The sequence below is a fragment of the Canis lupus genome, chromosome 37 (genome assembly GCF_011100685.1).
Source record: "Canis lupus familiaris isolate Mischka breed German Shepherd chromosome 37, alternate assembly UU_Cfam_GSD_1.0, whole genome shotgun sequence".
Lineage (NCBI taxonomy): Eukaryota > Metazoa > Chordata > Mammalia > Carnivora > Canidae > Canis > Canis lupus.
In genome coordinates this window covers 14,431,325-14,458,008 of record NC_049258.1, presented here as the reverse complement: position 1 = coordinate 14,458,008, position 26,684 = coordinate 14,431,325, and the positions used below count along the sequence as shown (strand labels likewise).

General features: G+C 40.2%; 1 protein-coding gene across 4 annotated transcripts in view; it reads left to right on the top strand.

Annotated features, from left to right (window-relative positions):
- The window catches only part of INO80D (INO80 complex subunit D), a 67,408-nt gene extending 47,823 nt beyond the window's left edge, over positions 1 to 19,585 (top strand). For all 4 annotated transcript variants that reach the window (XM_038585504.1, XM_038585502.1, XM_038585505.1 and 1 more), the window contains 3 exons: positions 4,511 to 4,728; positions 5,444 to 5,601; positions 7,481 to 19,585. In XM_038585504.1, coding sequence (XP_038441432.1) covers positions 4,511 to 4,728; positions 5,444 to 5,601; positions 7,481 to 8,646 — 1,542 coding nt within the window. In that variant the 3' untranslated portion in view covers positions 8,647 to 19,585. The remainder of the gene's footprint in view (positions 1 to 4,510; positions 4,729 to 5,443; positions 5,602 to 7,480) is intronic.
- Positions 19,586 to 26,684: the final 7,099 nt, after the last annotated feature.

Below are 26,684 nucleotides of genomic sequence, written 5' to 3'. Positions count from 1 at the left end.
CTTCTGATAGCAATCCACAGTAGAAAATATTTTTTAACTTAGTACAAACTGTGTGTAAATGTATATATTAATATATAAATATGTATATAAAATATTAATATATATGCTGATCATGAGCCACTGGATTAATTTCATAGCCTCATTTAAAAAAAAAAAAGTTCTAGGAGGTATTTAGTAGTTACTCACATATGATTATTTTATTGTCTATCCCTATTCTTTACTTCCCTTCTCATTAAGGTACATTTTCTTACTACTTAACAGGTTTTTCAAGCTTTCTTTGCCCCATTTCTTTAGATTTTTTGCTTTTTTTATATGCAATTTTGTGAATGTCTTAGATATTTGATGAAGTTTCAGCCAAAAACCAATCCTTTCTATACTTCTATTGAACTTAATTATTGCTTTTGTTAATGTATCATAAGCCCTTCAGAATAATTTGAAGGAGAGGTATGTCTGAACTAGTAGACTATCTGAATTCTATCATTACTTAAAAGAAGTGCTTTTTTACTGTTTTTACCCTGATACTTGCTGAGTCCTGTTATTTGCAAGGTAGTGTGTACCTTATACATATACCTTATGTATTAAAAAGCTGAATAAGACCATTTTTTCCCTCTGTAAGCATTTTGCAGTTTCAGGGGTGCATCAGGGTAACTGAATGGCCATTGGACCAGGACTTAATAGTATAAGCTGTGATCCTGGTGTTGCAACCAGTTAAATGTATAACAAGGACTGTTTAAGTTAAAAATTACAGCTGAGTATAGCAAACATCTGTAGCCTATCAGTCCCACAGTGAGAGACTCACACTGGGTGAAAAGAACTGGACAGATCTCTTGATTTTACTTTCAAACTGTCTTGAATCCAAACACATTGTGCCAGCTTGGCTGGTACATTCTAGCCTTGGTCATCACCTTTGCCTGGATTACTATAATAGTCTCCTAATTGGTCTCCCTTCTTCTTGCCATGCACCCCACCTGGACATATTCACATACCAGCCAGAGTAGGCTGTGTGTGTTCCACTTAACCTTTGAGTTTATATGCAATAAAAATCACTGTTTTTGGTCTATGGTTTTGAGTTTGACAATGCACACAGTCCTGTAACCACTACATAATGAGATATGTCACTAACACCCTAAATTCTCTTGTGCTCCCCTTCTGCAGTCTACTTCTTCCTCCATCTCCACTGTCTTCCTGTCCCTGTGATTTTACATTTTCTAGAATGTCTTATAATTGGAATCTATAGTATGTGCCCATTAGAGCAAGCCTTTGATAATATTCATGTGGTCATTTTAGTTTCCTGGTCAGAGCCTTCCAGTGGCTTTCCATCAGATCCAGAATCAAATCCACGATTCTTACCATGGCCTTTGAGACTTCCCCATCTGGTCTTTGCAATCTCTCCTGCTTCACCTTGTACCTTCCCCTTATTTCTGGAGTTCTAGCAGCATCAGCCTTCTTGCTTCTGCTTCAACACCCCCAACTCATGGGCTTTCCACTTGTTTTGCTCTTTTCCTAGGATGTTCTTTTCCTCCATTTCTACCTCCTTCCCTCCCTCATTCAGGTTTCCAATCAGTTGTCACTTCATCAAAGAAGTCTTCCACCTCCCCTCTACCCTGTCATTTTTTTTTAAGATTTTATTTATTCATGAGAGAAAGAGAGAGAGGCAGGGGGAGAAGCAGGCTCCATGCAGGGATCCCTATGTGGGACTCGATCCCAGGACTCCAGGATCATACCCTGGGCTGAAGGCAGTGCTAAACCTCTGAGCCACCCGGGCTGCCCCTACCCTGTCATTTTTTATCCTCATACTCTACCTTGCTTTTCTTCCTAACATTGGTATCAGCCTAATATCATACTATTAACTAATAGTTTATTGCTAGTATCCCTCTACTAAAATGTAAATTTTACAAAAGCAGGAACATTTTTTGTTCATTGCTATATCCTCAGTGCTTAGAACAGATGCTCAATTAAGTAATTGCTGAATAACAGAAGCATGGCTGGGAAAGGTTGAAATTTGGAATTAGATTCCACTGGACAGAGTAGCCATTGGTAGAAGAAGCTCAAGCTTCAGGAAGTCCAGGCTGTCACACAGAACATGGTATTTGATGAGTATGAGCCCATACAATGGATGGTAAGTTAGTAAAGGCAGTGTCCTGGCACGTAAGTAGAATGAGACAGCAAGTTGGCAGGGAATGGTGTTTACAAATAGCGTAGGCAATGGACAGTTGGCATTAGGAAAGGCCCTAGGGTGCAGGGGCTCCAGTTTTCCAGAGGAGCTTTGTGGTGGACTACCAAGAGCATGGTGGGACCTCAATCGAGGGTAGTTCTGTGTGGAGTACCTGGCCCATTACCAAAAACGTTGGCCTACGAGGTTTAAGTTAAGGAGAATAAGACAGACACCTAGCACTAGAATTAGGTGATATGAGAGTGTCTTTAAAGTAGGACACGTGTATCTTGGGCCAAAGTTTCCCTCACCTAACATCTGTACTGGTCCTAGAGGGAGAGCCTGGGATGGTACTGGTGGTTGCTCAGACTCTCTTTGTTGAATTACATAGTGGATATAATAAAAGTAGACCTCAAGTATCAAGCCAGAGAGCTACAGAGGCTGGGAAATAGCCTTTCTTTTTTTGGTTTGTTTTACAAATTTATACATTTATGACTTGAGTCTGTGTTTAGATTCAAGTATTTGGCTCATATTAAACTTCTTTTAGATTTCTTGAATTGATACTTTAATCTTATTCTTTCTTGTCTTGAATTTGTTTGCTAGCATTAATAACTGTTAATGCTATTGATTATTATTAGTTTTCAAATACTGTTGTCCGTACTCTTTTTATGTATTTAGTTTTGGGTTACTACTGAATTTATTAAAGGTGATGTCAATTGTAAAAACCACAATTGTTTTTACATACCACCAGGAAATAAGAAAAACACAGCACAGTGCATTTCTTGTCACCTATAATTTTTGTTTTATATTTATCAAAATAGCTTCTGTAGACTTAATTGGACATAGATTTTTTTTTAATCTTCCCTAATGCTGAATTACTTTCCTTCGTTTCCGCTGAATTCCTTGACATGGAAAAGGCAGTATTGTCTATGTACATCAACTATAACACAGCTTTGTCTACTTTGTGGTTATGTTCCTTTCTCAAAAACAAACAAACAAAAAACCCACAAAGGAATCATGGTCATGTCTTCAATAATGAGTATTTGCTTCACTGATGGCAGTTTTATACCCTATTGCTCAACTTTTTGCACACACAACAGTTTTTCTTTCCTCTTCGTGTTAAACCAACAATGTCCATATCTTGACTCAAACAGTGACAGTACCAAGAACTTTTCTCACCCTTGCACATATGTAGGCAGTGCCAGCTACAGTGACCATCCCTGGGCCCAACAGCAATTGTTGTAAAAGCCACCTCAATTGCAGAGATACTAAAATATGTATCTTGGAATTAGTGAAATGCAATATTCAGATTGAAGGGTTGCGGCTGAAGAAAACTGGTTATATTTATTGTTAATTTCTTGTTCTTCCTTGCTGGTTCTTTCTCAGACGTCTGCTTACTTAATTGAAACCGTTTTATAAAACTGCAGTCTGGTTGTCTTCTCTCCTCTCTCTACCGTATCTTCCTGGCCTGTGTAAATTATCTGAAGGACTTTTACTTTGTCATGATTTCTGAGGCTACGTGTCCATCCCATTCTTTATCCCTCATGCTGTTTTTTCCTATCTCCTAGAAAATCTTCATACCCCAAATTGTTTGTGAGCCAAACTGAACTTCTTACCTTTTCTTCTGAATCCTTATTCCACTCTGCGCTCTGTTCCAGCAAATGGTATCATCTAACAGTCATCCAACCTAGAAACCCCAGAGACGTCTTCAGGTGCTCTCTTCCTTTCATCCTCACCACATCCAAGGAGCTCTCAGATCTTGACAATTCTGTGCCTACGGGGCATTGCTTTTCCATTCCCCGCTCACATCGCCCTTAGCCCTTTATCTTGTGTTGACTGCTGAAGTGACTCTCCGGAAATAACACCCCAGTGACTTAAAATCCAACTTTTCTTTTAATCACACAAAACTAAAAAGAATTGATTTTCCTTCTATATACCCATAGAAGGTTCTTATGTCATTATTGACCTATTTTCATTGTATATTTAAGTATACTTGTATTCATGTTTTTCCTGTGGAAGAGTAAGTTTTTTTAGGTTGCAATTTCATTCATTGTATTTTTACCCTACATACCTATCCCACTGTCTTTTTTTCCCCATCCTTTCTACCCACCCACATCTCTCCCTTGGCCTATTACAGTTTCATGCTGTCTTTAAGTGGGGGATGAACTGTATGTATATATTGAATTGATTTAAATTAAAAAATGAATTCTTTTTTTCTCATTTACTTATTGTTAGGCATAGTTGTAGGCATGTTTTAAGCGTTCCATAGAATGTTAAGAGATATATTTTCTTTCAGGTAGCTGTTGGGTTTTTCACAAGCAATCTCAGTTTAAAAATCCCTATTTCTTCATTCTAAAGGATAATTTCTTGAGAGGAGATAGCTCCCGTAAAGTTCAGCACCAGCAGCAGAGGAAACCCAGGAAAAAAACCAAGCCTCCTGCACTTACCAAAAAACATAAGAAAAAGAGAAGGCGTGGACCTCGTCGACCCCAAAAACCCATTCCCCCTGCAGTGCCCCAAGGAAACCTCAGCATGCCCACCAGCGTCTCACTGCCAGTGGAGGCTGCCCAGATCCGGTCAGTAACAGCACCGAAGCTTATGTTTCCTTTCTATGTTCTGATAGCTCTCAGAGCACTTAGCCTTACTTTCTTCTCTAGCCTTGTGGCTGGGCTACAGAAGCCATTCGATAGATCAGCCTAGACTTTGTAGTTTTCATTCTAATTTCTACCAGATATTTGATTGAGTGAGATCTGAAATAAAGCTTTTGGCTATAACATAGAAAGCAGATGCTGAAATTAAGAATTTAATTGTCCATTCTCAGATTGTTCTGTTTTAACAGAAATCCCATGTATGTTTTAACAGAAATACTACATCAGAAATCTGGTGCATTACCAATTTTGGCAGGGGTTAGCCAAATGAATGAGGCTTCTGTTTCAGCTAAGCATTTTCCCTTTTTTCTGTTTATTTCATTTTTTTAAGTTATTATTTTGACTAGATTTGAAATTTACTAAAAAGTATTAAAACACAGTACACAAAATGGTAATTCATTCTACTAATGAAGTAAACATATTATCTCAAAATGATTGCCTTAATACATGGGTACAAGCCAGAGAACTACATGACTGTGTATGGTGAGATCTTCCTTTTGCTATCACATTCCCTTCTCTGAAAGTAGGAAAAGGAGACATTTGAGTTAGGATTTCACATCTTCATGTTTGATGAACTTGTTTCTGGGACACTGGTGTGAAGGTAAAAGGGGAGTGGTGAGGCCAACCGTGTCCTCTTCCCCAGGAGCCCGTCCACGCCAGAGCTGAGTGCTGATGAGTTGCCGGATGACATTGCCAATGAGATCACTGACATTCCACATGACTTGGAATTGAACCAGGAGGACTTTTCAGACGTCCTGCCACGGCTACCTGATGACTTACAAGATTTTGATTTTTTTGAAGGTATGGTCAACATTTTGATTCAAGTCCAGTTTTTGTGTTTTTTTAAATGAGTTTTTTAAAAAAGGAAATCGTGTTTTCGAGATGTGTTTGAAGTGCTCCTCATACATACTGTCTTTCACTGTCAATGGCAAATGCAGCGCTGCTAAAGCTATTTTACCCATTTCACAAGGCAGGGATGTGCACTTTGTGTTCACCATTACTATAGGCTTAGGAGATTAATGATTCGATTGTTAGGTTTTAACGTTGTTGCTTTAAAATGAGTCATTTTACTTGATTTTTTTCAACAAAAACATTTAAATTTGAGTTTATTGAAGCCTTTTAGGATTTCTCCTAATCTTAATACCTCACCCTGTACTTCAGTTGAAGTGTATTTTCCCAAAACAAAGTTTGCTTAATCCCACCAGTTCTCTGGTGCTTTCAGGGGAAACCTGTTTTTGTACTCTTAGAATGTTCCTTTCACCATTAAAAACAGTATTTTTGTGAAGATTAGTCAAGTTCCCAAATATATAGATTTTTTATATAGGAAATGAAATTAACAGCAGCCCATGGGCTTCTGTTTTATGAAAACTAGAATGAGAGGAGCAGGATTAACGGGTCACACAAAAGCGTTTTAAAAGATAATGGGGGAGTGGAGCGGATTGCAGAGTGTTGTGCTCACATGCACGCATGAATCTCTGTATTCTAGTCTTCCACAGCCACCCTCTGGCTGGAGGAAGGCGTTTAAGAGCAGAAGAACCAAGGGGGACTCCTACACAGCCTTTTGTCTCCCGGCTGAACCAATATGACACATCTTCTATTTTAATGATTTTGACATAAGTTTATGTAAAAACCCATGTGTGGTCAGACAGTTACCATGCATTTTAAGTTAGTATTGCTTAGAATCCTTAATTTAATGCCTCAATGAGATGAGTTTAGGGAGTGCTGTGAATAACTAAAGATGGGATACAGGTTCCAGGACAGCTCAACCTTTCAGGCCTGTCCTACAGATTAATATTTCACTCTTTCCTTCCAGTCCAGTCCTGGGAAGCTTCTCTATTCCAGTATTTCATTTTGTTTAGTTTTTTCTTAAAGATCTATTTATTTGGGGGAGAGAGTTTGGGCATGTGTAGGGGAGAGGGGTAGAGAGAGAGGAGAGAGAGTCTCAAGCAGACTCCCTGCTAAGTGCAGAGCCCACTGCGGGGCTCAATCCCACAAGCCTGAGATCAAAATCAAGAGTCAGATGCTTAATTTGACTGAGTCACCCAGGCACCTGGTTTTATTTTGTTTTGATTTTTAAAGGTTTTATTTATTTATCAGAGAGAGAGGGGCGCCTGGGTGGCTCAGTTGCTTAAGCGCCTGCCTTTGGCTCAGGTCATGATCCCCAGGGTCCTGGGATCGAGCCCCACATGGGCTCCCTGCTCCGGGGGGAGCCTGCTTCTCTCTCCTCTGCCTCTGCTTGTTTGCTTACTCTCTCTGTCAAGTAAATAAATAAAATCTTTATAAAAAAAACAAAAACAGAGAGAGCGAGGATGAGCATAGAGCCTGAATGGGGCTTGATCCCAGGACCCTGGGATCATGACCTGAGCCAAAGGCAGATGCTTAACTGACTGAGCCACCCAGGTGCCCCATTTTTTTTTTTTTTTTAAAGATTTACTTATTTGAGAGAGAGAGAGAGAAATTTAAGCAGACTCGCCACTGAGCGTGGAGCTTGATGCAAGGCTCGATCCCACTCCCTGAGATTTTGACCTGAGCTAAAACCAAGAGTCAGACGCTCAACTGACTGAGCTGCCCAGGCACCCCGTTAATAGAATATTGCTAAAAAATAATTTAGACGTGTGATTTCTGTGGTATGGGACAAGTAAAAACTCTGCTGATTCTTGACGGCTTTTGTTTTACTCAGGAAAGAATGGAGACCTCCTTCCAACTACCGAAGAGGCCGAGGAACTTGAACGGGCCTTACAGGCTGTAACTTCTCTCGAGTGCCTGAGTACCATTGGGGTACTTACTCAGTCAGATGGTGTGCCAGTCCAGGAGTTGTCAGATAGAGGAATAGGGGTGTTCTCCACAGGTACTGGAGCTTCAGGAATTCAGTCCTTGAGCCGAGAAGTAAACACGGACCTAGGGGAGCTACTGAATGGGCGCATAGTACATGATAATTTTTCTAGTCTAGAGCTGGATGAGAACCTGCTCCGTTCTGCTACCTTGTCTAACCCACCTACACCCCTGGCAGGGCAGATCCAGGGGCAGTTCTCTGCCCCAGCCAACGTCGGCCTTACTTCTGCCACTCTGATGAGCCAGAGTGCACTTGGGGAGAGAGCCTTCCCAGGACAGTTTCATGGACTACATGATGGCAGCCATGCCTCCCAGAGGCCACATCCTGCCCAGCTGCTGAGCAAGGCAGATGACCTAATCACCTCACGACAGCAATACAGCAGTGATCATTCACACTCCTCGCCCCATGGAAGCCATTATGATAGTGAGCACGTGCCGTCTCCCTATAGTGACCATATCACCTCTCCCCACACGACATCTTACTCTGGTGATAATATGGCAGCTACCTTTTCAGCAGAGATGCCCATCATGGCGCAGCACTTGCTCCCAACCCCACTCGAGGTGCCACTTGGAGGAGTCGTAAACCCCAGAACTCACTGGGGCAATCTCCCTGTCAACCTTGGAGACCCCTCTCCATTTAGCAACCTTCTCGGCGCAGATGGACATCTTCTTTCCACTTCCCTATCCACGCCACCCACCACTTCGAACTCAGAGACCACACAGCCTGCCTTCGCCACCGTGACCCCCAGCAGCTCCAGCGTGCTTCCGGGGTTACCGCAGACCAGCTTCAGTGGCATGGGGCCTTCTGCTGAACTCATGGCCTCCACCTCTCCCAAGCAGCAGCTCCCTCAGTTCAGCGCAGCCTTCGGCCACCAGCTGGGTTCTCACAGTGGCATTCCTAAGGACCTGCAGCCCAGCCACAGCTCGATAGCCCCTCCTACAGGCTTCACAGTAACAGGTGCCACAGCTACAAGTACCAATAATGCATCTTCTCCCTTTACCTCCCCTAACTGAGCGTGTCTGTGGGTTTGCAGGCAGGTGGGGAACCTGGTGTTTTCTATCTTTGTTTCCTGTTTCTCATCCCTTTCCCCCTTTTCCTAAAGAAGATTTTAAAAATCACAGGTGGGGACGAAAGGGGGAACGCTCCCTTTTCCAGTTAAACAAGTAACCCCGCGGTGGACCTTGCTTCAGTGTTCACATGTGCTCCTTTGCACTGGTGCTCATTCCCTCCTGGCAGGTTCACTCTACCCCAGTGGTTTCCTCAGTGGCTCAGCACCGTGACTGGATAGAATTGATTTTTAGCAGCAAGTCCTAGAAGTGGAAGATACCTCAGATTACCAGTGCCCTTTACTATTTCCTAGTATTCAGATCAATGCTTTCCATTCTATGACCAGGTCTTCACAGAGGTGGTTCTAGATAGAATGGTCCTATCCATTGAGTTCCCGTCTACGTGATAGCAGATGGTGCGTAGGGGAGTAGATCAAGGCTCTGACTTCACACCAACTGCTAAACACTGCACGAGGCCAGGATTCCATTCCTAATTGTGATCATGTCAATTTAAAAAGAAAAAAATTTTAGTCTTTTGACCGCCTGTGTGTATGTGCACCCACGTGTGTGTTTTTGTGCAGGGCAGGAAGCACCTGTCCCATCGTCGTTGTCGTTTCTTTTTTTTCCTAATGAGTCTAAGGCTCTTCTCCTTTCCCACATCTCACAACCCCAATCAGGTTGGCCATTTTCTCCCCGCGGTATTAACTCAGTCTCCCGCATAGAGAGGGTGGTGGTCCGACCAGGCGAGTTACACGACCCTGTTCTGCTAAGTCACCCAGGAGCGCAGCGGGCCGCATTCACGTCGGGGCTGTGGGGATGTCACTAAGTTACCCAGCTCGTGCGGTGTGACTGCAGGGTTGCTGAGATTCTGAGGTCTGGTTGTTATTTTTGCCTTTTTAGACGAGCATTTGTTTCTCCATCCCTCTCTCACGGAATACATTCATGAGATGTAATTATAAAAAAAGACCATATTTTGATGTGAAAAAGCAGGAGAGGTCAGATAGATTTGGAAAGATGGGATCTCTGAACTCTTTGATCCGTCTTTTACTTTTGACTTTCATGTTTACAGTAGTGATTCTTCGGTAAGATTTGTAAAATGTTGAAGACACTTGTAGAATCAATGTATCAGTTGTGAAGTGATGTGTAATATCTGAAGGATACACATTTTAAAGTCTTTCAAAGCGGAATATGGAAACGAGACATAAATTTTACCCATACCCTTTGGTACTTTTAAAATAATTGAAGTGCTTAGGTTTAAGTTCGGGGACTTTTTTTTTTTTTTTTTAAGTACCAGGATTTTAGGGTTAAAAATCATATTGGGTAGTTTAGTAAGTTGGTGACTATGAAATAAATCTGTGAGGTTTCTTTTTACCTGCCTTCTCCCCTGCCCCCTCCCCAAGGGTGGAACTAGATTCTAAAGGCATCTGTGCTCTGCTTTTGCTGAGAAGTTTCACTGTCCCCTGAGATACCATTGGCTATTTATACCTGAGTCGAGTCTAATTTACATATATATATTTTAAAAGATGAGTAGAGAACATATCTATTAATGATGTGATATAATAATTCATTTGTCAGGGAATATTTGATCTTAATTCCTTTTCAATAGGTAAAGATTTGGATGTATTTTCCTACTTCCTATATGTATTCTCTTTATGCCATGCTAATTCTAACCAGTCCCTTCTTTTGAAAGCTTTTCTTTCTCTGCTTTTTAAAGGAATGATGGTGATCAGCAGGCATTATGTAGATACCATGTGCCTGAGATTATGGAGGGGAAATGTCACGTGACTGTATGAAATCATTATATGCCCTAGTTTGTATTTATTGAAGTTTCTTTTTGTGGGCCAAAAATACATTTGTAATATATTTAGTTTGTTTTTTTTTAATCATGATAATTGATTGGAAGATTTATTTTTTAATAGCTTTGCCTTTTTTGCAGATTGAGAAATTTCTAAATTATAAATTATGTCACAAAGCAAAATTATATTTGGTATCACCATAAATTTCTATTCTGAGTGGTGAGAACAGATCATTTGAGTATTTCTCACCTGTGAAACCTATGTTAGTAAGCTTTTTTATTTTAATGTACTGTAATGAAATGATTACGAGTAGTTACCTCTGCTCAAAAGTATCACTTAGTTTGCGCCACTCTTTCACTTCCCGTTACAATCATCACTAGAAAACTGTCCATTCCCAGCAATTCGATCTAGTCTCCACTGTGTACAAATTCAAGGTTGTAGCAGAGCAGCAGCACACTGACTATCTTATCTATCGGCCCTTCTTTGACAGCAAAGGGAAAGTCACGGGTAGTCGGTTTGAACTTTTCTGGCTATTTGTCCCTCGTGGTAGCTGCTTAAAATTCTTCAGTTATCAAAACTGAGTTTGCAGTAAGTTGCACATTTTCTTGTTTGCAATTTTCTGTTCTATGTGCATTGAAAAGCCCTTTTCCTGCTTTCTAGTAAGGAGGCATGAAATGATCAGGAATGTTGCCAGTTAACAGCTTCACACCAAAAACTTTGAGTAAATTCATTTTTGTTTAGATGCCCCCAGTGATAGCCGAAGCAGGGGCACCCGTAGAGAGTACCAGCATAGGTCTGGGGAATTAGCAAAAAAACACAAATTTGTCCTCTCCTTTCATCTCTGTCAAAACAAATAGCCAAGCTTGCGATTCGCTTTGCTCTTGCGGTTTCTTGTGAGTCCCTTTTTGGAAGCGAGAAGAACGTCTGTGAACCCAGAGATACTGGTCCCGTTTTTCTTTTAGCTGACACGGAACAATTCTAGTCTATTAGTTGTAGGTGTGCTGTTAATGTGTAGAGAAAGAAATGAAGTGTCTTTTACTCCAGAAATAGGAAAATTAGTGTCTTTTAAATAGCACTTATGCTATCATAAGGCAATACTGGAATCAAAAACAAATTTTACATAAGGTCCTAATTAGGTGGAAACTAGCTTTTATTCTAGTGTGAAATGAGAAATAGTGGCAGAGAAGTTCACTCTGTCTCTGCAGTTCTTTGGGACCATTTATAAAGGCCAGTTAGATTGTGTTAATGTGATTTACTTACAAAGTTGCTGCAGTTCATGGATACATTCTGTGCTTGGAGAATCTGAATTCCATTCTAAGGAATGATACTCACTGGCTGTGATCTTATAGCATCGAAGGAAAGATGTGTTTTCTCTCCTTTACTCTCTCTACATAATTGTTAATATTATTTTAATTAAAGTACTTAAGACATTGTTTTCTCCTCTGTAAAAATGGCTTAGTAATTTGCACATCTGCGTAGGTTATGTAGCTAGTAAACAATTCACAGTAGTAAATAGCAATTACACTTAACCCACCAAATGACAGACTATGCAATGGAAAATTTTGTAATTATCGTCACATAGCTTATATGGTGAAGGATTTTTTTTTTCCCTCTCTCTCTAGTAACCTACCACATGAGATAGAACTGCTTTATAAATGACTTCCTGAGCAATTTCATGCTGGCAGGCAGTGTGGTGTGTCTAGTGTCCCTCCACGAAGAGATTATAATTTAATGAGAAGCAAATAGTAGGTATGGACATAAAGTTGGAAAATGTGTCTGGTTTTTTGTTTTGTTTTTCTTAAAATTGTAGTTACCGTCTTGAGTGGCATCAGGCTAAGGAAAGCTAATACTTTATCTTTGCCAAATAATTATTTATAAGATTAATTTCTTCAATAGGCCCAGTCTCTCAACTGCAAGCTAAGAGTCCTCACTTTCTGTGACTAACACTAAAGCTTTGCCTTATCAGAGCTCGCTTGCAGTCCATGATCACAACCCAGAGGCAAAGACAGTGCTTTGATTTGGAAGGAAATGGTGTCTGTGATACATGCCCGATTTGTAAGCTTTCTTCTTATGAAAAAGAATTTATATTTCTATTGACCTGTACCATTCAGTTTTGCTTTGTTTTTTTTTAGTTTAAGTAGGTTCCACACCTAATGTGGGGCTTGAACTCACAACCCTGAGATCGAGAGTCACATGCGCTACCAGCTGAGCCAGCCACATACCCCTGTACCATTCGGTTTTTATCCCTTGGCCCTAGAATTTGAGCATATGTAGGTAACTCCCATGCCCTTGGTTCGTGTTACTTGCCCGCAATCTCTCCTGCACCCCTGCATCACAGGGGCGGTGGTGGTGGTCGTGGGCTGCATCAGCAATGTTTGTGTGAGGCAATCGCCTTCCCTCCAAGTTCAGTAGGTTGTTGTGGATTGGTATTGTAAAAAGATGAGGATATTCATAACACTAAACTAGTTATTTTGATGGGTTTGGAATTCATTTTTAAAAATTAGCTATCTAGTTTCCACATTCTTCAACCTCTTCTTTTTAGCCTTTTAACATCCTACTAAATTCTGTTTTTAATCTGGTATAATAGATTAGTCTAATACAGTGGTCTTCTACATGGTCAACAGAACTCTGCAGGCAAATGAGGCGATTTCAAGGATTCCTTAAAAGAAAATGTCATACTGAATAGTCTTCATTTATCTCTTTCATCACCAACACCTACATCGTTCCAAGGATTTTTTTTTCCTGATGAGAAATACATTCCTTGGGGGTGAGGTAGGAGGTGGAAATATATATATGATAGAACATAGATTTCCCCCCCTCTCACAATACATTGAAAATACGGAATCTTTACTGGCATTCTAAAGAAAGGTTAAACAATGACTTCTTAATATCTGCAGCCTTATGAGCTTCCCAGTATCCTGTTCCGCATGGAACCAGAATTCATGTTTAGTAGATTAAAGTGACATTTTCAATGCTACCTTTCAAAAGATTTGAAATAAGATACCAGTGAAGAACATATTTGGGGTATCTGTTCAGCGTTTCCCCCTGACCAGTGAGTTAGGAAAGAAAACCTAAAATGCAAGTGAATAGTTATGTCTCCTAATAGCCAGTGTCATTAATGCAAAAATTGTGGGGCCGACTTAGCCTCTTTTCTAAATAGCAAAAATTCTCTTTGCCCTCAGCTCTAACTTCTCTTAGCCTCCCTCTCTCTGCACTGTGATCCAGAGCCAATAAAGGACATGTCGTATTTCAGGGAGAGAGAGCAAATTTGGTATGACTTTCTTTACCAGAAACTAGGTTCCCAGATCTTGGGGATGTCTGACTACTTAGAGTGGCGGAGTTTTGGGGGATCTAAAGTTGAGTCTGAAAAACAATGTTGTAAGAGAAAAGTTGTCTAACTCTTAGTAAGCCTCTGTCGGGCAGCCCAGCTCTCCTTCCCTTTGCCCTCCTGCCTGCTGGCCTCAGTACTCCCCTACACCCCCTTCTCAAGCCTACATGCATACACCCCTGATCTGCCCTGATCCTGGCCTAAGAGTCATAGACACCACCTCTTTCACTTGTTTTTGTTTTGTTTTATTTTGTTTTTTGTTTTCGTTTGAGCTGGGGACCACTGAAGTAAGCTCTATATGCACCCAAAGTTCCCCTTGGGAAAATGTTCACCATGCACTGTAGAAGCTTCCAGTGCAGCGAAACCATACCAGTGCTTTTGCCTGGGGAATAGACTGATTGCCCTGAACTGACTCCACCCTGCATCGGTAAGGCCCCGTGGGCACCAGCAGATAAGCGTGCAAGTGATGGGAAGCTGGATGCTGGTGACATTGTCTTCATCTGCTCGGAAGGGTTGCAATCAGTCCCTCTTCGCAGTGATTCTTCTTTTCACTGTATAGTGTTGAGTATGTCTCAGGGATTCCTTGTGGAAATTAGGGCAGTTTGTAAAATAAGAAACTAGTTTTAAGAGAAACTAAAGGTGACTCATTGAAGAGAGCGCAAGAAAGAGAAAGCGTTCGGTTTTGTAGCCCACCGTGTCTCGCATAGGACCTCTTTCCTTTCTCCTTCAGGCTCTCATCTCCGCTTCAGCAAACAGAATCCTTTCCCATCACGCACAGCTTTAAAAGTTTTATTTAAAAGTTTCCTTCCCCAATGAGCTTTCAGAATACTTATTGTAGATTTTAAGAGAAAAGGTATATTAATTTATACTATTAACATCACCTCATAAATTATAAGTTTTATACTAAAGCTGTATTGAGTGTAATGAATTATGTTGCCTATGTGTTTTAATAGCTTAAGAAATTATATATGAGCTTTTTGGGTTTTTTTGTTTTTGTTTTTTTTTGTTTTTGTTTTTTGTTTTTTTAACAAAACAAACTAGTGAAGCACCTTTTTACACTGGATCTCTGCCGTGTCAAGGTGTATAGCTATCCTTTGCTACCTTGCAGATATATAAAATAAAAGGATATCCTGGGGCCTCAATGTAGAACACCTTTAGACCATTTATTACTGCTCATAGAACTGTTGGGAATCGTGTTTCTCTAGTAAATGATCTGTGGTTTACACTTAAGACGGCTAGAAGCTTAGTTACAGGGTAAATAGAAATACATAGATCAAGCAAAACTCCCAACTACTGTAGCTGGAATTTGTAAACTAAGTTTTTAAGACCTCTTTTATTTGCTATGGAGTTATTCTTTAATTTACAGTTCCTTCTGTAAGTTGGGAAGTAAAATAGAAAAAATAATAAATTTAGATGTTCTCAGTGTCTTATTCAGGAACTTTTTTACCCCTCCTCACTAAGGAATTCCCACTGTGACTTAAAAATAGAATTAAATTACTTGTGTGCTTGTCTCCGTCTGTGTTTTTACACACATGCAAAAATATACATTGGGGGCACGTGTGTGAGAGAGATGAATGTGTGCTTAGGTTAAAAATAGAAGAAGGTAACAATGTATTGTAGAAATACGGTTTATTTAGATGAGGCTATCAAGAGTTATTTTCTCATCGTCTCTGTAGTATAAATACACCAAATTCTTCATTATGCTATTTTATGTTAAAAGGCTAGCTCTGATATCATGTGCATTTTATTTTAACCTTTTGATTAACTTATGCTATGTTTTTAAAATGACATGAGAAACAGGTTCAAAGACCAGCCTCTCACTTTTGAGCATAAAAATATGAGAGAGAGAGAGAGAGACAAACCAGACATAGAGAGACAAACCAGACATGAGCTGTGTTTATCTGCTGGGGTGATGGGACCAGATCAGTTGAAACAACTTTTTTTATGTTAATAATATATTTCTTTGTATTCTGAGTTAGAAAATCTTATTGATCATCTTTTCTTGGTGAAGTTAAGAAAATTATAAGCTTTTAATAAAGAATGCCATTTTTTGAAGGGACTGCTTTGTTGAAAGAGTTGGTGGGATCATTTCACCATGTATACTTCAAAGCTGGGATGATTTCAGTTATTTCCAAAAATTAAAAAAAAAATTACTCCGTTGTGCTATTTATGAAGTTAGCGTGCCCCCGACCCCCGTATTTTGGTTATAGGAAAAATTATGCTACCCTTGACTTTTACCTGATTCATATGGAATTAAAAAAGATACATTCCTATATTTTAAGTTTTGTCATTTTGCTATACTACACATTCAGTACTGGAGTATCTGGTGGTCTAACATAGCCAAAACTAGAGTTGTTATTAAATGCTCCAATCACATTTAATTTTACTATAAAAAAAAATCATGTACTTTGATATATGTCAAAACAACTTCTGATAACACACCAGAATTTGTAGTTCTCTTTGAAGCCTCATTCATCTTAGGTATAGTCAAGACCTAGGAAAGCTTTACATGTCGTTCCTTTTATAGTTGTATTTCTGCATCTCCCAGTTTCATTCACTCTTGCTTTATGGATTTTTTAAAAATCTGCATATTTCTTGTACATATGCATGCAAATGAAAGAAGGGAGTTTGTATTGGTGCCATTTCTCCCTTCAGTTACTCTGGTTAATGGGATTTGCTAGAATAAACTCCCCCTGATTGAAGGGTGAAAATAAACCCTTTTGTGTATATCTGTACAGAGATGTGTATATGGGATGTGGTGGCACTTTGCTGAATGTGAACTTGCCTTGTCAATGGAAAGATTGAAAAGTATTATGTTTATTTATACATTTGTATAAATCTATATATACACGTATGTATATGTGTGTGTATAGATAAAGCTATATACATATATTTCCCTAAAAAATGTGTGTGTGTAATAGATAAACAGCCTTTGTTAAAGCAAGATTATACGTCGATGGAAAACTCGATGATTCTGTAAGCAAGAGGAGGTGACAGCCTAGAGCACACCATCGGTGCATACGAAGATGGGAGTCCTTTGGATTATAGTCTTGTTTATGGTTATTATAATTGAATTCCTGCTAGAACTCTTACCAGTTCCATTGTTCTTCATCTTCACTGCCTTCTAAATCAATCTCATCACACTTCATTGTATTTCCCCCCCTTTATTATGTCCTTCCTAGCCGAAAGCATTTGGCTTAAGCATAATTCATTAACTTCTCAGTCATTTCTTTTAAAGATCTTTATCTCTGAAATTTTCCTGAAGATGTAGATTTTGGTAATAGTTTGTCTAGTAATTTTGAGGATTGGGTATTCATCTTCATCTCAAAAATAAACAGAAAACCAACATTCAAACAAGGCTAATCTGAAAGTTACCTAGATCATTTGGAGACATTTTACTCACGTTGGAAAAGAGCATAATTATAATCTTATTGGTAACAGCGTTAGGTTTATTTCCCCATTTACTGTCTTCAATCTGTCATTTAAAAATGTGGTTTACTTTGTGTCTTAATCATAAACTTACCATTTTCATTTTAATGGAAAGCATACAAAGTCACATAAACCTCTTGAATTCTACAACTAACTCATTTTGCTCATAAAACTGCTTTAACAAATTCTTAAGTAATGAATTTTGCTGTATTTCCTTTTGACTTTTTCCACATTTGTGACATTCTGTTTTAACTTTGCTGCAGCTCTCTAGAAAACTTGCATCCCTATATATTGTGCCTTTAAAGCTCTTATGCACACACAGACAAAAGTGTATATATACATGTCAGAGCATGTGTACATATACTTTCGTATATACTCACACAGTATGTCTCATATTGTGGGAGTGAATATATAGATATTCAAAGGCAATGAAATGTTGCTTTCTAGATATATATGTATATAAATAGTGTTGATATACTGTATATACACATGTATATGTATGAGTTTTAAATGGCAATCTTTTACATTTAGCAAAATGCTGCCCCTACTGGAATATTGTCACTGCAGTGGCAGTTGTATGTAATGATTTAAAATACATTATCGAAAATTATTTAAAGAACATTTAAAAGTCTCATCTAAAGACATCCACACATTATTTATTTATCTTTTCCTTTTTATTGTTACTTTTTTTTTTTAACTGAAAGGGAGACTCTCATTTTTTAAAATGCCACCTGTCCTATGGGAGAAAGAGAGAGAGAGAGAGCCGGGGATTCACTTGGGAACCTCGTGCATTTTCCCTCTCTCTGAAATGGAGATGTACCACAAACCAGCCTGTTTGTTTCAGTTATAAAGCAATCCTAACATTTCCATTAGCGTATGTCCTCCACCATCTTCCAGATCAACTTAATTCACCAATCTGCCTCTTCCTTTCATTAATAAATAATGATCATTGAGATCATTTTGCCTGGGGGAAGTTAACTACTCTAGCTGCAGGGAAATCTATCACCTAACTGTTATGCTGCCTTGTTCAAAATTCAACTTTGAGGGGAGGCAGCTCTCATGAAGCTGTCTTAAGCATGTTTTGCATATATTTAGTTAAAGGTCTTCCCAGACGCTTTTTTCTTGTTAAAGAGCTCGGAGTCTGCATGCACCTGCCGTAGATTCAATCCCTATTCCCCACCGCTTCAGGTGTTTTCATTAATATATCAGTTTGACGCACTGAACGACAGACTAGGAAGAAAAAAAAACATTAAATCTTTAATTTTGCGATGAGTTGGCAACCGATTACATTTCAAGACCTTCCAGAAAAAAAAAAAAGACCTTCCAGAGAGAGGAACATAGATGGACAATCCTAAATTGTAAGATGTTAACAAAAAGCAAAAGAGAACCAAGAACCAACAGTGGAGTAAGAGTCCCCCCTGAAGACCAGAACCGAGAGGTTGGGGTTTGAGTGATTTTACAGAGTAGTTTAGCTGGAACTTGATATCAGAAGCAGCCTTTAACAAAAAGCCTCTTGGCAATCATAGGGTAGGTACTAACTGGAGAACTGAGGTATAAATTGAAACCAAGTTGCAGTGGGAAATCACAGGTGAGGTGGTCTCTTCTTTGGATCCTGTTAAGTGACAAGACAGGTTGCACAGATTTAAAATCTCTTCTTACAAAGTAACTGCACGGTAGCAAGGACTAGCAGTTCTCAAAGCCCTTCTTTTTCAGTGTTCTCATTCACCTTGGCACACAAGTATGTTTAACAGGCCATACATTAAAAATATTTACAAAAAAAAAAAAAAAGCTGCTTAAAGGGAACTTACAAACTGAGGATCTTGTCTGGATTTGCGTGAATAGTGGCTAGAAGTTTAGTTATATGCACAAAAGCCAAGGGGCCACTCGTTTCTGCACAGACTGTAGCAGCAAGATGAGGAGGTTGGCAGGTTTATTGGTAAGAGCCCCCCGTCCCCACCGTTGTGGCGGAAAGGCATGTCTGATTTTGAGTGGTGTTGCTGGGTGGGGGCGGGGAACCACATTTTGGGAGGTGATGGGCTTTTGGTTTGTAATTTCCCTTTAAACATGAAGAGATGGCTCACATTTTCCATATATATCTCAATGAATGTACTGTATTACTGTTTTAAAAATTTGATGAAATAATAATGGATTGGTCTCCTTTTGTTATCTGGTCCTTGTTTAATTTGTTTAAGGGTTTTTGTATACAAAAGTTTACATTTTTATGTATATTTTTCTTGTGTAAAAACTGATGTAATATGTGTATAAAACACTGTATGTATTATCTGTATATAGTGTGACAAAATGATTTTTCTTTCTTTCTTTTGGATGTATTAATAAATCTTGCTGTGAAGTAGCTTTGTTTCGGGTATAATTTCCTTTGCCTGGATATAGATCGAAGCTGCAAATCCAGGGTAGGCATTTTCCCCCTTTTGTTATTTAAGTAGAGTGATTTTTCAAGATCTATTTTATCAAGAATTCTGGGGATATAAATTCATGGCTCTTTATGGTTAGATCAACGATTAATATTTGCAATAGCTATGGACCAAGTAAATGCTAGGTGAGCTTTATGTAGTTATCTAGAACCTTGAAATCCAACCAGAAGTTGCATTGGAAATTGTTACATGTTGGGACGCCTGGGTGGCTCAGTGGTTGAGTCCTGGAGTCCCAGGATCGAGTTCCGCGTCGGGCTCCCTGCATGGAGCCTGCTTCCCCCTCTGCCTGTGTCTCTGCCTCTATCTCTCATGAATAAATAAATAAAATCTTAAAAAAAAAAAAAAGTGTTACATGTCATGATGGAGGTCTTCCAAGCCAATTTCTATGTCATTTAATCAGAAGGCCTTTCTTTTTATAGCTTTAGAAGTATAAGAACTTTATGCTATATAACCAAAAGTTAAAAAAAAGAAAAGAAAAAAACCTCAAACATTCTTTTCCTTTCAAGCATTGCCAAGTGTCTTCCTTGTATCTCCTTGGAACTTAATTGTTACTTTTTTTTTTTTTTTTTTTTTTAGGATTTTATTTATTCATGAGAGACAGAGAGGCAGAGACAGGCAGAGGGAGAAGCAGGCTCCATGCAGGGAGCCCGACGCGGGACTCGATCCCGGGTCTCCAGGATCACGCCCTGGACTGAAGGCAGCGCCAAACCGCTGAGCCACCGGGGCTGTCCTTTTACTTTATTTTTTAATATGTAGACTGGAACATTTCCTCTGCTGTCTTGTTGCCAAAGGATTTTGTGGTACACATAGAGGCTAGGATAAAATTCATAAAGAAATATTAGTAATCTAATTACACATTGCTTTTACTAGAGATTTACTATTCTTCGTTCTTGTGGGGCATTTAGGCTAGTTTTGCTTCTCCAAAAAAAGTTAACATTTTGAGACTAGCAGCAAATGCCCATAATACTGGTAAAATGGCTGGCGTCCCCAGCTCTACTTCTGAAATTGACAATATATGAAGAACAATGCTCGAAATTGATCTGTCCATTTCTTTGGCTATATGATAGTTGATTTTAAACTCTTGTTTACTTCTATTAAGGATGCTCCTTTTCTAAATATATGCACAAATGACAAGCTTTTGAGATTGTGCTGGCTCAGTTCTGGATTGATTATTTATTTATTTATTTACTTATTTATTTATTTAGTGAGGGAGAGAGCGAGAATCTCAAGCAGGTTCCACTCCCAGCACGGAGCCCCACACAGGGCTCCATCTCCCTACTCTGAGAACATAACCTGAGCCGAAATCGAGTCAATTGCTTAACAACTGAGACCCCCAGGCTCTCCACTTGATTAATTTTTTTTAATAGCAGCCTTAAGGAGACAAGCTTTGGAGGGAAATGTTTGGGTTGAAGCTACATGTTTAAAAGCATGGTATTGAGAGCCTGTGGTCACCAAGTAAAAGCAAAAAATAGGATTTATAAGAGAATCTATTTTCTTAACTCTTCATTGACATATCTTCACCCCCTTGCTCTTTTCCTGTTTCATTAATAATAATATATATTTTTTAAGTATGCTCCATACCCAACATTGGTATGGAGCTTACTTAAAAAACTACGTTTTTTTTTTTTTTTTTTTTTTTTTAACTTCCGGACTTGAAGTCATGATCAAGAGTTGCATGCTCTACCAACTGAGCCAGCTGGGCACCCCATTAACAGTAAATAATTCTTGGGAGAATAAAGCCTATATTATTTAAAAATCTGCTAATCTGCATTAATAGTACCTTTCTGCAATGTGTGGATATGAACGTTAAGGTGGTATTATTTTGTTCCTTTCACATAACTGGCTTCCTGGAAAATCCTTTAACTGACATGCTGTGACTGTAGTCAGTTATTTTTCCTCCTTGAAATCCCTGTGATGGAGAGATGTCTACTGTGGTGTGTGGTTGTCATTTCTGTTCTTCCATCTTTCCGATCTTTTGTCTTTCAGGTCTTCCATTCATTTTCTTATTCACTTTGTTATATTTTTGAGCACTCTGTGTAGAGACAGTGGGACACCTAAAAATGAATCACACCTGGATTCTACAGCCGAAGACTTTGCCATGTAGTGGAAGAGAGAAGACGGGTAACTAAACAGACAAGGTAGGAGTTGCTCCGAAGAGTGTTCTGTAAGTTCATGTTGGAAAGAGATGATTTCCAATCAAAGGAGAGAAAACTTTGTAGAGGACAGTACATGTGTGCATTCAAGGCCAGACGGTGCTGGGACATTGAGAAATGGAGAGTGTTCCAGATGGAGGAGCAGTGTAAGCAGTTTGTGCAAGAGCAGGGAGCAGCTGAACTCGGACAGGCGTGAAATGCATGTAGGAGAGAGGTGAAGAATGGAGTGGAGAAGCCAATGGTAGGGATGGAGCGGAGAAGCCAATGGCAATTGCATAGGGAGCATGGAAGGCAGAACAGGCAGGGGTAGGATACTTAAGGAAGTAGAAACTAGTCATGGCAGTAAAAATACAAAGGAGGGAGAAATTCAAAGACTGGGAAACAGACTGATGAGATGGTGGGGCAAGAGAGGAGGTGGAATCAAAAGGAGCTTCACCCAGACTTCTGGAAGAGCGCTGCTGCCAGGGGCAGAAGTGGGCAGCACCACTCAAGGCCAAGGGTTGTGAGAGAGCCAGTGAGTTTGCATATACATATATTTAGAGAGAGAGCAGAGAAGGGGCAGAGGGAGATGGAGAGAGGGAATCTCCAACAGGCCTCATGCCCAGTGCAGAGCCTGATGCAGGGCTTGATCTCAAAACCCTGAGATCTGTGTCCTGAGCTGAAATCAAAGGGTTGGCCGATTAAGCGACTGAGCCACCCAGGTGTCCTGAGCCAGTGAGTTTTAGATTTATGAAGTTAGGAGTTGGAAGCAGGGGCATCCGGTGGGCATGGGCAACCAGGAGGGCAGTGAGGACTCAGGAGAAAGAGAGGTATAAACGTTAATGGGCGTGGAGTTCATTGTGGAAGCCAGGTGTAAATGATGGAGGAAGAAAGCTAAGGGCAGATTTCGGGGAGCAGCACTGTGCAATCATTTCTGTATTTTATTTACAGCCCAGAAAGAGCTCCAACACTTGCCCAGTCTCCCACCCAGGGAACACGGAGCTGGTATTCAGAGGCTGGCAGGCTGACCTGCATCCTTCGCCTGGTATTGAGGAACGTCAGCGCCCTCGCGCCATCCCTGCCCAGCAAGGGCCTGCGGGTGTGCAGGCCTCACCCCCACACTCCTTGTTTGCCTCACAGTGCATTTTACTGAATGAGGTCAGTAACATCAAGTCGTTTGTGAATAGAAGGAAGGCAGATCTCAGGAGACTTAGAGCATCTGGTAAGAGGCAGTGCAGCGATTGGTTAGGGCTGTGGACTTTGGACAAGACTTCCTTAGTCCTAACGTTGACTCCGTTGACTCCGTTATGAACTGTGTGACCTCAGGTAAGTCCCCTAACCTCTCCCTGCTTCAGTTTCCTTATCTGTAAAATGCACTGTGAGGATTACAGGACACAGTCTGAGAGCGCCCTGAGAAGGATCCCTGGCACCTACTAAGCACTTGGGACATTTTAGTTATGCTCATTTTATAACCAGAGGACACGACTGAAGATACCCACAACATAGGCCCCTTCCTAAAATAAGCATCTGGGGGAAAATGAACAAAGAGGAGGTATGGAGGAGGAGCACGGGGATAGACAAGGAGCCCAGGCAAGACCTTCTGATGAGGGAGTGCTGACAGTTTGCAATACGAGAGGACACAAGCAACCAACAGACAGGCACTTCCAAAATACTCTAGGATGCAATCAGTTACTAAAATCCAGTTAACTGAAATACAACTTTGCCTTTTGCTTTGTGACTTTAAAAAATTCTCCCACGTTTCATCTTACATAGCAAAGCGTTTTGAGGGACAAAGGGACAAAATGTATCATTGTATCCTGACTTGGAGAATACGTGTTGGGTTAAAAAGTATCTAAGAAAATAAAAGTATAAAGAACTAGTAGAAGGGCCTTTATTAAAATCTGTGCCTGTCACCTGCTAACCTTAAAAACTGAGATAAAATTTAAAGAGCCAGACTAGGGGAGGAATGTACAAGTTTGAATATACATTATAAAGCTTATTTTCCTCTTTTGTTTTACCCAGACAAAATTTTCAAAATAAAAGAAATTAAAAATCAAAAATCAATCAATCAATCAATAAATAGCCAGACCAGATATCACCTTCACGGTCTGCAGAGGCTAAATATGGTGCCCGGGGCACTTAACCCTCTTAACCGTGGAAATTTCTTTAAGACTGAAATGTTCCCTTTACTTTCTTTTCCCTTCAAATGCTGTCGTTTCTTTTTCCTGCTAGACATTATACTTGCTCTTCCCACGATTATCCCTTGATCCATTGCAATTTAGCTTTCACCTTGTCATTTTCCTGAAGCCGTTCTTGCTGAGGTCTTACCAGTGACCTTGGCTGTCCTCCTCTCTAACCTCTCTGAACCAGTCAGCACTGACCACCAGTCATTGTCCTGTTTCCCCACTAAATTTTCTTTCTTTCTTTTTTTTTTTTAAGATTTTATTTATTTATTCTTGAAAGACACAGAGAGAGCGGCAGAGACACAGGCAGAGGGAGAAGCAGGCTCCACGCAGGGAGCCCAACGTGGGACTCAATCCTGGGTCTCCAGGGTCAGGCCCTGGGCCGAAGGCAGCGCTAAACCGCTGAGCCACCTGGGCTGCCCTCTCCACTTAATTTTCACGTGTCCTTTCTGGGTTCTTTGTTAGTTCCAACTCTCTTCTCCCTCAGTCTGAACAGGTCTCAAATGCATTCTTCAACCTTCCCCATCGTTCTTCCTCTGCACACGAGCTCTCTGGGTGTTTGTTTTCCACTGCAGGATCCTTCTACTCCCGAGGCCTAAACGCTGACCTCCCTGGAGATTAACTCCAAACCTACATCTGTAGCTCTGATGGCTCTCAGACTTCAGCCTTACATCTCCTCCTGCTTCCTGAGGCCCTCCACTTTCATGTCTGACCATCATTGAGTTTAGTTTGTCTAAATCCAAACTTAACTTTCCCCTTTTTAAAAGTTTTTATTTAAATTCCAGTTTTAACATACAGTGTAATATTAGTTTCAGGGGTACACCATAGTGATTCAATACTTCCCATACAATACCTGGTGCTCATAACTGCTCACCTTAATCCCCATCACTTATTTCATCCATTCTCCTACCTGCCTCCCCCCTGGTAACCATCAGTTTGTTCACTAAAGATTATGTTTCTTGGTTTGCTTCTCTCTCTCTCACTCTTTTTTTTTTTTTTACCTTTGCTTGCTTGTTTGGTTTCTTAAATTTCACATATGAGTAAAATTATATGGCATTTGTCTTTCTCTGACTTATTTCACTTAGCATAATAGCTCTCTAGCTTCATCCATATTCTTGCAAATGGCAAGATTTTGTTCTTTTTTATGACTGACTAATGTTTACATACATACACCACATTTTCTTTATCCATTCGTCAGTCAATAGACATTTGGGCTCTTTTCAAAATTTGGCTACTGTAGATAAAGCTGCTATAAACTTCGGGTGCACATAACTCTTTGAATTAGTATTTTTATATTCTTTGGATAAATACCTAATAGTGAGATTACTGACTGGATCATAGGGTAGTCCTATTTTTGACTTTTTGAGGAATCTCCATCCTATTTTCCAGAGTCACTCGTTTTTCCCTTTTAAGCCAGTTCTCACCTTGAATTTTTGGCCTTGTTCATTTGTTCACTTATTCATTCAGCAAACAAAGACTCCAAGTTACCCACACTAGAATTTCCAGTCATCTTGATTTCTCCCAGTTTCTTCCAGCTTTTTATCACTTGGGGGCTAAACCAGCACAGTAGTTTCCTAGATAGTAACCTTGCTTCCAACCTCTCCTCCTTGCAATCAGCGCTTTACAAACACTCCTGCCAGACTGATCTTCCCAGGACACTCCAAAACCGGCTGAGAGTAATTTGTGATTTCAGATCTGAACCTCCTTCAATCTCCTTCCATCCACCATTGGAAGGTCCCAACATGGGTTGATTCTCAAGGCTCCTCATAATGTTTTTTATAACCGACTTGAGCCACATTTCATTGTGTGATCATCAACAGCAAATGTACTTCCCTTCACAGGCCCTCTTCCAGCCAGACTTCTGTGCACACCCACCACCCTGTGTAGACCATCCCTTTGCTTACCTAAGTACTACCTTCTTTCCAGCCTGCTTTCAAGCCATCCTGCCCGCCAGAAGACTTCCCTTTCCAGAGAAACCCTCAGTCACTGTTCCTTGGCAGCACTCATTGCCTTGGAACACTAACTTACTGCAGAACAAGCTTCCTTGACTTATATCTATCTTTGTACATCCACTGCCTCCTCAAGAAGACCAAGCCACATTAGGATAAAGACCTCTCTTTTTAAAATCTTTATTGCTTGGAATGTGGCACAGCACACACATAGAAGAAACTTAATAAATTGTTGCTTATTATGATGCCAGCAGAAGCTAAATAATACATCTGATTTCTTTGGGTAGGAGGAGGATGAGGAACCTTCAAATATATCTTGATATTTAAAAATTGGTGATCTCGGGATCCCTGGGTGGCGCAGCGGTTTGGCGCCTGTCTTTGGCCCAGGGCGCGATCCTGGAGACCCGGGATCGAATCCCCACATCGGGCTCCCGGTGCATGGAGCCTGCTTCTCCCTCTGCCTGTGTCTCTGCCTCTCTCTCTCTCTCTGTGACTATCATAAAATAAAAATAAAATTAAAAAAAAAAATTGGTGATCTCGTCTCTAACAATCATTTGTCACAGCATATGCTAGATTGTCAGCATTTCAATTTATCCATGTCCTATCTCCCTTAAAATATGTGCAGAGTGAGGTGCCTGGGTGGCTCAGTTGGTTAATGGGCTGCTTCTGGCTCAGGTCATGATCCCCGGGGTGCTAGGATCCAGCCCCGCCTCAAGTCCAAGTCTGGCTCCTGGCTCAGCAGGGAGTCTGCTTTTA